Source organism: Motacilla alba, chromosome Z, assembly GCF_015832195.1.
Source record: "Motacilla alba alba isolate MOTALB_02 chromosome Z, Motacilla_alba_V1.0_pri, whole genome shotgun sequence".
In the NCBI taxonomy this organism is placed as follows: Eukaryota; Metazoa; Chordata; class Aves; order Passeriformes; family Motacillidae; genus Motacilla; species Motacilla alba.
The window spans coordinates 25,910,131-25,925,606 of record NC_052046.1 but is presented as its reverse complement, the minus strand read 5'-3'; the positions used below and the strand labels follow the sequence as shown (position 1 = coordinate 25,925,606).

At 33.9% G+C, this 15,476-nt stretch overlaps 1 protein-coding gene across 14 annotated transcripts in view; it reads right to left on the bottom strand.

The window, feature by feature from the left end:
* The window catches only part of ADGRV1 (adhesion G protein-coupled receptor V1), a 245,452-nt gene that overhangs the window by 224,987 nt on the left and 4,989 nt on the right, over positions 1 to 15,476 (bottom strand). For 13 of the 14 annotated variants that reach the window (XR_005255429.1, XM_038125089.1, XM_038125088.1 and 10 more), the window contains 6 exons: positions 8,335 to 8,519; positions 7,257 to 7,406; positions 6,069 to 6,164; positions 4,817 to 4,921; positions 3,309 to 3,422; positions 202 to 767 (listed from right to left, as the gene is read on the bottom strand). Coding sequence is in view for 13 of the 14 variants with exons in the window: in XM_038125088.1 (XP_037981016.1) it covers positions 202 to 767; positions 3,309 to 3,422; positions 4,817 to 4,921; positions 6,069 to 6,164; positions 7,257 to 7,406; positions 8,335 to 8,519 (1,216 nt within the window). In the remaining variant the exon portion in view is untranslated. The remainder of the gene's footprint in view (positions 1 to 201; positions 768 to 3,308; positions 3,423 to 4,816; positions 4,922 to 6,068; positions 6,165 to 7,256; positions 7,407 to 8,334; positions 8,520 to 15,476) is intronic. The other variant, XM_038125098.1, reaches the window with a different exon arrangement.

Here is a 15,476-nt window from a genome sequence, read left to right as displayed (position 1 = left end):
AAATACTTTCTGCATAATTAGACATTCCCACTTCCCTGAAATCTTTGTAAATATAGCTGATAATAACAACACGCTAAGTGATTACTACATTATATTTTAGTAGTGATTTTATAATTACTTTAATGACATCCTAAGGAGCCTTAACAATTACAAACAAATCTCTTAAACTGACTAGATACTAGATTTTAAGATCTGTAGTACCTTGAAATTTGGTCTTCATCAATGGTAACAGTGTGAGCGAACAGAACACTGTGGATTGACAGCACTCCATAGGGTTTATCATTTGACTGGATAGTGACATGAACCACAGATGGACAAATCAAAACAGCATCTCCCTGCAAGGTGTCTTTAAGAAGCATAATCTGAAAGGTCTCAGCAATTTCTGGTATGGCATCATCAAGGATCTTAAATTTCAAATATGTTTCATGAACTAGAGGTGGGAAAACAAGAGTTGTATTTGGCTGTAGATCTATGAAGTCTACGTTAAGCTGCGCATGAGCAGTTGAATCCCCAGTTACGATGGCATAACTGACAGAGACCTCATCTTCATCAGGTCCAATTAATTTTCCAGTGACATCCTTACCACGAACCACTTGGATTGTTATCACTTCATCTTCCTCAGGCACCATATAAGCATTCTGAACAAAACGCACAGGACTATCATTTTTCCTAATATTAATCCAAACAGAATTTTTTGTGTTGTTGATTTCAGCCCCTCCCTCCACGCTCTTCAGACAAACAAAAAAGACTTCATCATTTTCAGGTACCTGGAAAAATAGTATTAGGAGCCGTGTGTAAGTCCCATTTCAAATATATGCAGAACACTTAATTCTGAGAAGAATGAAATTATAATAACTTGAAAGCTCATTTCATATTAAAACAAACAGACTAGTCTTGCTTTTAATTTTTTGCTAAAAATCCCTTTTCAAAATTTAAGGTCTCTATTTTACCTAAACATACTTCTGAAAGAGAGTAGAAAAGTCAAACCAAATACAAATAAAAATTACCCAAGAATCAGAAAAATCTTCATCTTTACAGCTTGAGAGTATGAGGAGACCAACTGTCATTTTTGAAAGCCACCTCTACTTGGAAACAAGTGTTCCTCTTCATTACTTAGATTTAATTTTCTATTTTCTGATGTTGATTCTTATCTACCTCTGTATGTGCCTGAGATGATACAACAGCAACTTCTTTATAGAACCTACCTTGGCCCATCCATCCCTATAGAACTGGAATCACCACAAACCCAGACAAAATTTCCATCACAGATCTGAGTGTTTTCTTGTTCTTACCAATAATTTAGATTTTGGTATTTCTACAAAACAAGTGTTTAAAACTACATTTTAGTTCTAGCTATTTCTTCTCCAATATCTGAGGCAGGAGGCAATAAAGAATGCTTATAAGCCACAAATTACAGAATTAAGGATGATATTCCTGCTTTATATTACTATATAAATATATATATATATATATAGACAAAAATGGTGTGATGTGACTCCTGGGTATCCTGTGCAGAGTCAGGAGTTGGACTTGATCATCCTAATGGGTTCCTTTCAACTCAGAATTTTATATGATTCTATGATTCTATATTTTATTCTCCAAATCTGGATTAGTTACACCTATGGAACTGAAAAAATATTATTATTTATACATAAAGATAAAAAGTAAATCTTCAAAAATTATTTGTGATCTTTGCATTTCATTCTTACTGTGGACTACTGGAAACCAGTAGTATTTGCTTCTGAGAGGAACTCCAGGACAAAAGTACAACCTCTGAAAACCCTGCTTGCCAGTATTTCTTTCTCTTTCACATTCATTTATTTATTGGCCACCCTCAGATCCTTTTCTAGGGCTAGAAGAGTGGGCATGATAGCTTATGCCAATTCAGTTCCTTTGGCTTGCGGCACTGAAACATGCATAATGCCATAGACTGATACTAGGGTTTGTTGTCAGTGTGAGATCTGGAAGATCTCAGCCACCAGCTTCCTATACTAAAGTACAACACAGTTGATCTACCTCATTAAAAAAAACGCTCACTTATGTTTCATTTAGTTGACTAACTAATATTCCATCTGGCATAATTTAAAAATATACATTTAAGAGAGTCAAAATATATCCACAACTTTAGCTGTAGTTTACATCTTAACATCTCATTTACAGATGATACAGGACACTTTGGAATTATTAATGGCATCATTATTGACCAATGAAAAACCCAGTCAGATTTCAAAGACAACAATATAAAAGACTTTCAGTGTTGATTTGCCTCTTTGATTTTCTGTTAAAAAGTTTACATTATTCCTCACTAAAAAAGGAAATGTACACAATAAAATTACTATAAATATACTACTGTAGAGATCAGAGCTGCAGTTGCCCAATTTCTGTAAGAACAAGGCTTTGCAATTCTGAACAATACCTATTATAGAGTTTTTTCTTAACTTCAGATCTTAAGAGCTCAAATTAAGTTCTGAGAGTAACACTAAATGCATGTGCATTCCATCATCATCATCAACATCACCAGTAAGGATTTTTACACAAATTAACCTTCTGTGTACAGCCAGAGAAGACATCCAGTGAGTGGACCACAGCTATACAGATCAAATTTGGAGTGAAAGAGCATTAGAAGTACCTCTCAGAGGAAAAAAATATAACATCTCCCCACAAACCAAATGAATTCTTCTCATATATAAGTTACAGAAATATTACATCTAATCTGAAAGAGGTATTTCTACACAGCAGTTTGGCACAGTCTCTTAAATACTAGTATCAGTATAGACTTGGGAAACTATTACCCATAAATAACAGAAATGCATAAAAAATACTTAAAAGCTTCCCACTTTTATCACAGACACTTTTTTCCCCCATGTAGTTTTTTAGTGAATTTCCTTATCAAGTTGTTCATATCACGTTCACACAGAAAAGTTAAATATAGAAACATCAATCTAATAGATGAACCTCTATGCAGTTAAAGAATGTCATCCTTGACAATACAAGAATTAGTATTCCATCTGAATAAAAATATAAAGCTTTCTTGATTATTTATACTATTACTGTACAGCACCTAACAGATCTAGTCAGAGCAGTCAGGGTATGTTCAGAAATTAAAAATATCAATTGACGAGAAATACAGAGGCAATATAAAAAGATAAAATGATCACCCACAGAGACAAAATTGAACATCACTTTATAAAGCAGAGGAACTTGTAGCCCTGTTTAAGCCAAGCATTTTTTATAACATAAAACACAAAATCCCTCCAGAACAGCAGTCAATCTATACATCCAAACCAAAAATGTCAGCTTGCTTTTACCTGATCATCAAGCACTGTTAAATTATAAACCAACACTGATCTCCCAGGGGTAAATGTAATATTTCCCCTGGCTGGACTTAGGTCTTCTTCAGCTGAGTTTGGTCCATCTTCTATCTGCAAATAATTGTTTTTAGTATAAGAAATATTTTTATTATATTAATATTTTAATAAATAAATAAGTAAATAAATATTTTTATTATAAGAAATATTTAGAGCATGCATAAAAATCCAGTAAAATAGTCAATCTATAATGTGTGAAATGAACATGAAATTGCTATTTATTCAGTCCAAATCATATGCTCACACATTCAGTTGTGAAAATCTAGTCTTTTTTGGAAAGTGGAGTAAATCAGAGTAGACACTGAAGAAATTATGTATTGCCAGAGAAAGAGGAAGAAAACTACTTCCATACAGGCCTTTTGAGAACTCTTTGGTATCTACTGATGCATAACTGACTCTTTCAAATAATAAAAAGGACAGTCCTTCTCTTATAATTTAACTAGCATTTCCTAATCAGTTCCAAGACAAGATAATAGCAATTACTCTTTTCGTGACTTTTCTATCTTGACTTCTGATACTAAGGAAATTATTCTTAATACTAAAACCTGAAAAAATAGTAAGACCCATAGAGGCAATATATTAGAGTTTTCTTTTAGAAAATCTTGTAAATTTTTTTCAACACATGTATATAAACTAGATTTGAGATCAACCTGATAAATTGTGCAGATAGCAAAATTTATAGGATTTAAAACAAACATATCTGCAATAAATAACATAAGAATCTCTAAACATTTTCTATACATGCTGTATTTAGCATGCAAGAACATCCACTACAAATCTTTTGAGATTCTGGCACATCTAGATTAAATCTTTGATGACAACTGATAAATGAATTTTGATATGAAAAAGAATTACCTGTAATTTTAAAGAATGTAATAGAATCAGAACCAGACAAGGAAAAAAAAAAAATCTCCCCTCTCACAATAAAGGCAATAAGTATATCCCATTCACACGAAGTATGTGAGTAATGGCCTAAATATTCAAGTAATGATTTTGAAAGGTTTAAATGTCTGGGAATCCAAACTGCAATTTTATAGATACAGAAATTCACTAAATATTGAGCTCTACATTTACATGTTTGAAGGTGGCAAAAGTACCTTCCAAAGAGTCAGGTGTTTATAAATTTTGAGAAAATATATAAGACATGTTTTGCACACTCAATAGACATTGCTTGCTAATACCAACAAATGCTGCTTCAAATATCTTCCCAAAAGACAGAGAATACTCATTTTTTAATATATTTTCATTTTTCCTAAATTAAGCAGTTAGATAATTTCAATATTTTCCATTTGAATGGTAGTATCTTCCCATTTTACGAAACAGAATTAACAAATGTAGACATAGCTATTTAGTCCTTTCACTTTAATAAACACTTCAATAAGTTATGGTCCTAGACCTCACAGCTTCATCTAATAGTCAAAGGTAAGAAGCTTTTTGGATAAACTCACCTCAAAACTTACAACGACTGTCCCGTAGGTTCCTCTCTCCCTGATTAGAGTGAGAGGAATAAACTCATTTCTGCCCCTAGGCTCATTCACTGTGATTGAGGCAGGCTAATGAAGAAGAAAAGGGACAGGCAATCAGGCACAGATCAAATATCACAGCAGATGGAAGAAATTGTTACCATAGAAATACCAAACTCCCACAGACAAGTTAATCCAATCTGCAAACCAGTCTGCTGATGGCATACATTTCCTAGCAACCAATTAGTTCAGCTAATAGAAAGCTTGAAAGGTTTGAGATAAAAAAAATTATCATAATGTAAGTAGAGTGGGTTTTCTTGGTTTTTGTTGGTGTTTTTTTTTGGTTGTTTTTTTTTTTTTTTGTTTGGTTGGTTTTTTGTTTTGTTTTGGTTTTTTTTTTGGTAAATGAGCTTAGTTACAATACACTAAGTAAGCACTGGCATATGAGCACAAGTCATATTTAAAGGAGTTTCTAATCCTATTAAAAATAGGCTTTCTCCATTAACATCTAATTTGTTAGATAACTAGACAGTGGAGTCTGTCTATCGAACTGTTATAGCTGAGAGATTTCAAAGACTTACAAAACCTCAGGGAGCAGCATGGTTTAACACTATGGTGCTAAAAATTTTTCATATTGGATTTTTTTCAGGGAAGTCTTCTAAAAAGTTTATTGCCACAATGCCAGCAATAAAGCATAGTTTCTCTTTCTGCTAAAACAAACTTTGTATTATTGCAAATATCCTCTATACCACTACGGTCACACTGCTCTTATCCCTAGAAGGTATTATATTATGCATAGATCATGATGCTGCTCTTACAGCTTGAGAGTTAAATATAAAATTGCTCACTTAAGATGGGAAAAAGATATATATTCTTAAAATTTCCAAGCCACCTCTTCAACTTTCCTATGGTATTGCTCCTCATTTCTTCCACAGTATATTGAGGGGTTGAACAATTTCTAAAAGCTTTATATTTAGATAAGCAATATAGACATTCATGCATGTTGGAGGATCTTGGGCAACATTTCAACACCTAAAAGCATACAGAAATATTAAAGCTGTATATATGTATGAATTGCATACATATGTATGAATTATCTCTAGAGATGTTTTCAGAGATGTAACTAACTCAGAATCTGTTTTCAAGGGATTTGGGTGAATAACTAACCAGCATCTTTGACAATTTCACCTATATGTTTACTAAAACATTCTAAAATATATCACATAGAAAGTCATACCATATTAAAAGAAATTATTCCAAAGGCATTATCATTTGATAAGATTGTTACAGTGACAGATTTGGGAACGCCAAGCTTTATCCTTGCAGATGGTCTCTAAAATTAAAACCAAAATAAAATATTAAGTATGGTAACAGGAGAAAAAAAAGACATTTTGATTTTACTGTCTCTTAGGAGTTAATATTAGCTTACAAAAAATGTATGTCTTATTATATATCACAATGAAAATTGTATAAGCAATAGAATGCACTAACGTAATTCCTAATTACTGTGAAAATACACTGTAAACAGTCAACAATAAAGTGCTTGAAACAAACTTTGCAAATGATTAACAATAGTTAAGCAGTTACTAACAGCATATCAATAGGGAACCATACATGAAGCATCTAACACTGGCAGGAATTGCAAAGTTGTTCTTTTCCCCTTAACATTTGTATAAAACTGAAGGTTTGAAGCTATTATAGTGGGATACCAGCTAAAGGATTTACAGGGATAGCAACTATAAGAAGCAAGTCTTTCTAGCATTGCAAAACCAAACTAGATTTATAAATCAATGTAAGAAGGAAGGGAAAATATGAATTTTTATATTCACTGCAAACATCCCCATAGATGTGTAATATTGGAAACAAAATAGAAAATTTATTTTTATGGAATTTACATCTTACTTAGTCGTGAACTGTTAGCTAAAAATATATGAATGTGAACCCCTCTCTTGTAGCATAAGTCCTGTGAGACAGAACAATATGAAGAAATTTATTGGTAAATATTTATAAAATTGTTTGGGTTTAGATAAGTCACATTTAACCTCTGCTTCTGGAGAACTGGAAGTCATCCCCTTTTTCTGCTACTTCTACCCTCTCCTCCATGCACGTTCTAGGCAGGAAAACAGGAAAGGCTGTGTCTTCACAATCTAACTCTTCTGGGCTCTAGTACACCTTCAAATGTCCACAGCTGAATGCAATGCCTGCTCAAGTGTCAGGCACAGCAACATGACACAGAGACATCCACAGAAATGCAAACTTTCTGAAGAGCAATAAGCATCATCTTGCTTGGATTGCAGATTTTAGCTCTTACTTATTGCTGTTCACAAGCAGTAAGACCACACCGTAATCTATGAAACACCATTCACCTATATTAGATTATCCACTGTCTTCTGTGGAATAGATACATTGAAAAATTGAAACTTACCAGTAGTGTCAAGTGAAATGTGAATGTCTCATCAGCCTCTGGAAAATCATCATCACAGATAGATATATACACTGTTCGATTTGTTTCTGTATCAGGTATAAATGCAGCTGCATATGTGTCAAAAAAGTCTCCTGTGTTTTCTCCATCAATCTGCAATAAACACACAACCAAATGCCACCTCCTTCTTCTTTCAATGTTCTACATTACCATTCTAGATTCATTAAAACAGACTTCATACCCTCTTTGCTGCACATAAGTCTTCCCACTGCACATAATTCTCTACCCTGCTGTCATGCAGTTAATTTCTGGACAGAAGATACATAGATAATAGCCCATTTTATTCATGCTGAGTAAACAGGTGAAAAAAGAAACAATAAAATGAACAGAACAGTTTCATCAGAACTATTTATGACTTCCTTCCCTGCAATTTGGTATCTTTTGCATAATGTACCATGTGAAAAGGTTTTTTACTTTTACTGGAAAAGCTATGCCTGTACAGGAAGCATATATCTGTACATCTCATAATACTCTACATGAATTAAACTTACCTTAGGACGCAACTGCCCTCTCTGCCTTCCATTCTAAGTACTGGAAGGAGCCTAGGAATTCAACCTAGATTAACAATTTTATCATGAAAGTTGGCAAGATTAAGTCTTCTAAAAAGAACTTCCCTCCTTTCATCTCAGTCAACATAGGAAAATTCCCCTAATTCTACTCTAAATTAGGTGATTAGAGGAGAGATTATAAAGGCAGTCATGTAAAAACAGCAAAGGGTCTAGACTAAGTTTACAGTTGAGCACTGAGACTAAATGGAGAGAAGCCACTGAACCAGCAGAGCTGCCACACCTGAATCATCCTTCTTAGAAGCTAAAGTCTTGAAAGAACCATTGTGAAAAAGACTATTCCTCTCAGAAGAGTGAAATTAGAAGTTCAGAGAAGAAGCAACAAAGGGTTTTTTATCACTCTCACTTGGCTCTCTTATCAGTCACATTCACAACTCTCCATGTATCTGAATCCCAATATGCACTTTAAAAAGTTATCCACAGTTACTGAGAATATATCTGCCATGGTTTCTTACCGATACAATTGCTGTGATGTTAGCAGGCTTCCCTGTCCTTTCAATTACAAGACGTATAACAGTTGTACTTGTTTCATTGACTACAAATTCTGTTTGTCCACTGAACTTCACTTCTGATTCTCCAGATGTGAAATGAATGAGTAATGCTAAAAGCAAATAAACTAATAAAGAAGCAGAGGGCATCCCTATAGAAAAAAGATATTAAAAAAAATTGTAAATCTAAAACACACAAAGCATTTGTGGTTGACCTTACCAATCCAGTTGATCCTTCTCAAATCTTCACATACCATGATCATATTGTAAGTGTCAGAATAAGATAAAACCACAATTCTCCACTACAACCAAGCCATATAATGTAAATATCACATGTATCTAAGTCTACTTTTATAATTTTAATTTTGTGATTTTTCTAGACAGTACTTAACTTCTTCCAGTGGAGGAATAAGCAGCTTCTTTTAAGAAACAATTTTTTTTTTTTTTTACATTACCAAAACTGTTTTAATTTTCAATCAAAAATAATTAGTTCAAGGTTGACAGTTCAATTACCATTTTCTTTGGTCTCTAGATTGTCTTTAAAAACACACAAAAAATTACAGGAAGGGTGAAAGGTTGAATACTTGCAGTCATCTCACAGATAATTTTCTGACATCCTATTCACCATGAAATATCCTCACACATTTGAATATGTACTTGAGTCTTATCCCATGATCCTTTCATGTGTTCCTGTCCCGAAGAACAACTGTGCTATGTGGTCATTGCAATCTTCATACAGGCAGACTTTGATTTTCATGTGTTTCTGCACATCATCTAGTATTTTCTGTTAGGTTATGCAAACTTAAAACCAATTTTTTCTTTTACATTCTCCATTTCTCTTACATCAGAGTCCAGTTTTGTAATGTAAAATACAATTTTAAGTCCCAGTGAAGTCATCTCTGAAAGTGTGATACTGTGAAAGAAAAACTTTTAAGAAGTCTGGCACAACAAATTTCAAATGGTTGCATTGTTCTGCAGAGGCTTACATTGCGCAGTGCTGACCAAAACTGAGAATGTGGATTCTGGATAGGGCAGATTACTATCATAAGGATCTTAGAGGTTTTGGAAAAAAACCAAGAGAACAAAGTTGTGCTCTAAACAACAAAATTTATTACATTACATTGAACCGTATTACTTCTTAAAATTTTTGTACCAAAGGTACAAACAAGCAGTATTTGTGTAATTAAATATTTAAATAAAATTTCAATTTGCTTAAAATCATCTCTCCAAGTGTTATAATTACTAGACAAATATTGTCAATTGAAGTTGAATAAACTGTGCATAACATATTACACTAATATTTGCATATTAATAGAATTTAAGATCAGACATGTTTGCAAAGCAATTTGCCCTCATTATCTGAGTGGCAGTTATGAATATTGAATCATAAATCATCACTAAAACAGCAAATGTCATGAGTATATTAAAACACATTTTTGTAAAATATGTGTCAAATTTGAATCAGAGTTGAGGTACAGCACATACTCTGAATGATTTCCGTTTGCAGTCAGATAGTTTTAATCCTGGACTGAACAGATAATAAGATAGCCTTCAAACCACTTTAACTAATGCAGATTCATAAAGACTTCAAGTCTTTGATTAATCTTTCAACAAATTCTGTCTGGGCAAGGATAAATTTTATGTTGTGAGGACTTGAAATAAACTGCTTTCAGGCAAGCTAAAGAATAAAAAGATCCACAGACATGACTTATTAACTACATACAAATTGGAAGTACAGTCAAGATCAATGTTTTCCAATGTTTTCCAGAGTACCTACAAGCAAAGACTGGTGGATTGACAAGTTAGTTGATTTTAATTACTTGTAACAAGAAATTAATCTAGATCTGTTGAACATCACAGAGGGAACAGCCAAACAAAAAAAAAATTCAGTGCAAAAAGTCAGGACTATTTTCTCTATGAAAGCAGCTATTCTTTTCACCACCCACTTTTCACACCCACCACCTGAACAATTATGATTTTGTCTGATTATTTCTGAAAAAAATGTCACACAGTAATGATTTTGCTGCATAGCTTCACACTACTCTAAACTTCTATTACCAGGAACACAGTCCTTCAAGATATCTATGGCTCTTACTGGGAATTCAGTATGTAACAGAACAACAGAAACAATGCTTGATTCTCACATATCTATCCATTCAGTAATTCTAGTCCAGCAAAAGCTTACAGTAGGAAGCAAAGATAAAATGTACATACATAAGCCCCCCTGGAATTTAAAATTATCAGCACTTCCAAGGGCTTTTTCCTAGTCTTATGTGGAACTGTTCTGAAAAAACAAACTAACAAAAAAACCCTTCAAACAGGAAAGAAAAGAGTTGTCTAACTTTTGTAAACTCTCAGACAATTACACTCTGCAGAAGCAGGCATCATCCATACAAAACTGAGGAATTTGTTGACCTTTTAGCTTCAGCTGTTACCTTGTCATAGACTTTGCCAATACCTTCCCATGGTACATGCTTCTAGTAAATAATACTGAAAACATGATCCTTGAGGGCAAGATTACGAAGTTTAGAATTACTTGAATTCTATTACTTCTACTAGAGAGCATTCTAAAACTATAGGATTACTCCTGCGGAACAAGAGAAGTTTCAAATCATACCATCAATTATTCAGCTGGTGTGTATCATTCCTTGTTACGTTACTTGTACTAAGATTTACTTTGCACAGACTGACAGAAGTAGTTTTTACTCTATTTATATAAACTACACTTTTAAAATAGCGATATATTTTTAAATTGATATGATGTAACATAATAAACAAACCATACATCAAGACTTAGAGAATGCAGAACAAATTTATTCAAATAGCTGAAGACATAATATAGGTCCCAGTATTTTACTTAATTAAAAATGAACTCACTTTGTACACTAAATTCCTATGTTAATTTACATGGGAATACAATTTTTTCTTCATTAACTATATCGCATAAAGTTCAGCAGAAGCCTTTGAAGATCATGGATTACAAGAGGACCCTTTCTTACTCCCATCACCTCATTAAACCACTGATGACTCTAATTTGTAATGTGTTTTTTAAATTAAGCTGAAACTCTAGTCCTTGTTCACTGCTAAATTTTGGTAAACTGTGCATTTGGCGATCAAGTACTCCCTTCTGTTTCAGCTAAATATTATTGAGTTCATTTATCTTGATCCAGGATATTGACATAGTCTAGTTAAATTAGTTTAATGAGCCAAAGTCATTGTAATGTTTTTATAACAACTACAAGCAATAGAACATCACACATCTTTAGAGTATATACAATGGATTAACTATTTTGTTGTCATGTTCTGACTTAAACCATTTCAAACCATCATTTGTAGTATCAGTGGCAGTTTAAAACAATGCTATGTACTGAGGCAGGATGATGTTTCTAAGTGACTTATAATAAAAATTTCTGGCATCAAAACCTAACCATATCTTTCAAATAACAATCTAGACATTTTAATGGTATTAAAGGATTTTAAAGGTAAAAACATCCCATTCTTCAACCATATAGTTTTAAAAAACTAAAGAAATCTAACTCAGAATTTGTCATGATCCCTAATAACACTTTCTTTTAGTATGCATTTTATGGCCCTTTTTGAAGCAAAATTGTATTTTCCACTAAAATATGGAATATTAGTGCAGAATTGAACAAATCACATACTGATTCCACACAGTAATTTGCACAATACTGTCACAACCTATATAAGGAATAACATTTCAATCTGTTGTCCAGTTGGAGCCAAGGTAGGCTTATGAAACTGGTGAATCACTAGGATTAACTTGCTGTTCCCAGTCAGTTTCTGGAAAAATTCAGATGAAGACTTTAAGGCTTATAAGGAATGAATGGTTTTTTCAGCAGATTTTTACACCAACTTTTTGCTTAATAAATTAAACCCTTAAGAATGAAAAGAGCTCCTGGCTGTTTTCATTGAAGTATGAGGGAATCTATAGCCCAATAGAACATGGAGAGACCAAGAAAGGAAATGAAAGGGCTGCTCCAGATTAAAAATCTGAAATGAAATAAGCATAAAATTCTGGACAGGAAATGGGAACTGACAAAAGAAAGAGCTCACGAACAAAGTATCAGATGGAACAAGGGATTAAGCATTCTTTACCTCAGAGTTTGTCACTGCTGTTCACAGGAGAAGCAACAAGCTAAAGAAGAACCATTCCAGACCAGCAGCTACAACCTGATTTACCACTTGCCCATCATTAAACAACTCACTGTATATTTCCAAAGCCCACAGATACACAGAGGAGCAAGAGTAAGTCCAGTTTTCACTGCCTGTCCTTGTCTACTTCCCCTTATTACAAATACTCAGCCAAGCCGAAAATTAAAAAACTGGCATGCCTAGTACTTTGCATTGAGTATAGCATTACAACTATCAGTGGTTGCCAGAAAGAAGTCTATTCACAGCAGAGATATCAGCACCTAGCAGCTTTGGCTGAATACAATAGAAGATAGATACATGTGCTCTTTCATACATAAAGTTGCAATTCTCTGTAGTACACAGAAACAGCACAGAGCAAGAAGTTTCACAAGGTCATTGCCACAGCTGTACTTGTTGTAGAAGCATATTGAAACCCTCCATATTTACAGCATTTTTTTTATTTCAGGCATTCTCAGAACCTCTTGACTTTCACAACAGTATTGAAGAACAACCTGGGAAAGCAATAGGGATTAAAAAAACTTTGATTTACTAAACTTCTCCTGTTTATGTTGTGAAGGCTCCAAATTAAAGGAGAAATATTTTATTTCAGACTTTTTTACTTGCCTCAATGTTCCCACAGCTCACACATATGAAAAAACAGGACACAACAAAATCCAACATATGGACAGCAGACATTACCCAAGCCTGCTCTGCTGGTTGTTCTTACTTCTTTGGTTTGAGCTTTTTGTTTAGATGTGGAATTAGTAAGTCTCTCACTCTCATACATATTGGAAAAGAGAGTTTTCAAAAGGTGCTATTTCAAAACAATATCCACCTATATCCCCTTTTTGCCCTCAACCTGCTTCAAGATGAATAAAAATTAGAATTATACTGACTTTGTCTGCATCCCTGGACCATGCTAACAGTTGCAGAGTCTGTCTCACCAGTTTCCATGAACATTCTTCAGTGTTCCACTCTTCTACATGTTTTCTGGTCTTTCTCTTTACTACAAAGATATGTCAGATACCTGACATCCCCCTTCCTATTACTAACACAGGAAAGTGCTAACCAATGCACAAATCCAGACTATTAGGTGCTAAAAATCCATTGATCAGCTTTTTCACTACTACTGAGTTTTTTGTCTCAGTTGCTTACTTCCCCAGTCACTACTGCTGCCTAGACAGAACAGTATCACAGCACATCAGATGCTAAAAGGATTTATCTGCATTTGAAATTAATGACACTGACATCATTCAATTATTTCCCTGACCACGTTCTTTCTAACAGTTGCAGTATTTTTTATTTTTAAATCTTGTTATCTATTACCATAGGTATTACTGGGAATGGCAAATTTAATGTAAACTGCACATCTTCATATGGTAATTCTTGCTCATTCAATCACCTTTTCTTAGAAAATACATGCACCTTCAAAACAGACACCTTATCCTAAGGAAGAAAGTATGCTTAACTTGACTGCCACTATACTTATATTTACTAGTAAGAAAGTTACATTTATCCTCACAGCCAGGAACCAATACATAAAACAGTAAAGGTGAGACCAAGACAGAAGAATAAGGAGAAATCCAAATCATCTCACCCTGTTATTAGAGGTCACTCAGAGTCAAAAAGTGTAAGAAATCCAGAGTACATCTTGCAAGTTTTCTGGCAATTTCTTTATATTTTCCAGAAGAATTTGAGTAGATCTAAACTGTGTTCTTATGTTCTAAAACATATAATCATCACTGAAGAACCAAATGGTATCTCTTATGCCTAGCAATGCTAAAGATTTTCTGAGGTAACCACCTGCTCTAATTCTGAGCAGGGAATAAAGGGCAAAACTCTCATGCAGTGTAGAATCCAGTACTTCTAGCAGCAAGCAGAGGAAAAAAAATCTTCTACAAAAATTTGCAGCTACCTTATAATTTTCATGTCAAACAGGGAACCAGGAAATAATTTTGACTAGCTGTAAGATCTGGATTATTTTTACCCACACTACCCCCAGTGCAACAGCTTGGAGCTATTAAGGTTACTTTAAATTTAGAACAGGGATAAGAGTCTGATCTTTGTTATTGTAAATAAACTTCAGCTGAAATCTGCTAATTAACAATGTTAAGAAATACACCAGTAGAGATCTGAATGTGCTGAATGTTGAGGCACATTGACTTCATCTGCATAACTTTCAATTTATCTCACACAATTTACTAATAGATAGGTCTAACTACATACTGTGAAAACCAAGACATTGTTTTTGAACATCCCTATGTACAGTATAGGTTTAAGTAAAAGGTAAATAGATAGTTTTGAGCTCCACACTGGAAAACATCTTCCAGCCATATAGTTCTAATGAACACAGTAGGCATCTTTCACAGACAGAAATTAATTTACCAGATATTCCAGAACCAGGGCTAGCTTTTTACCTAGGTATTTTGCACCAACTAACTTTAACCTCAGACACTGTAAGCTCTTATACCCTCTCTCAAACTGTTTTTGTGCCAAAAAGCAAGGGGATTTAAAAAACCCAACAAATGAAAAACCAAAAACAAGACTAAATCAAAACCAAGCAAGCCCCCTACTAAGATGCCTAGCACTCCCAGCTCATACTCATATAAGTAACTGCATGATTGAGCATGCCATAGGATCAGACTCTTAACACATATGGAATCAGAAATCCAGTTGATGAAGGTCTGCTGGCTTCACAGCAAATCAGACATTTATTATACTTCAGTAGAGATCTTAAACTTCACAATAATTTCCATTTGTATCTCAACTTTGGAGGTTTCTTGCACATTCTCCATGCTCTGACACAACAAATGTTGGGAACATATGTTGGCAGCTGAGGACAAAACTATCACAGTTTCAAATACCTAGTATCGGCTGTGAATGAAGTTCCATGGCCTGAATGAATAGCATATATCAGAAAAAGAAATCATGGGTTTCTGCAGTACAGTCAATTTTTT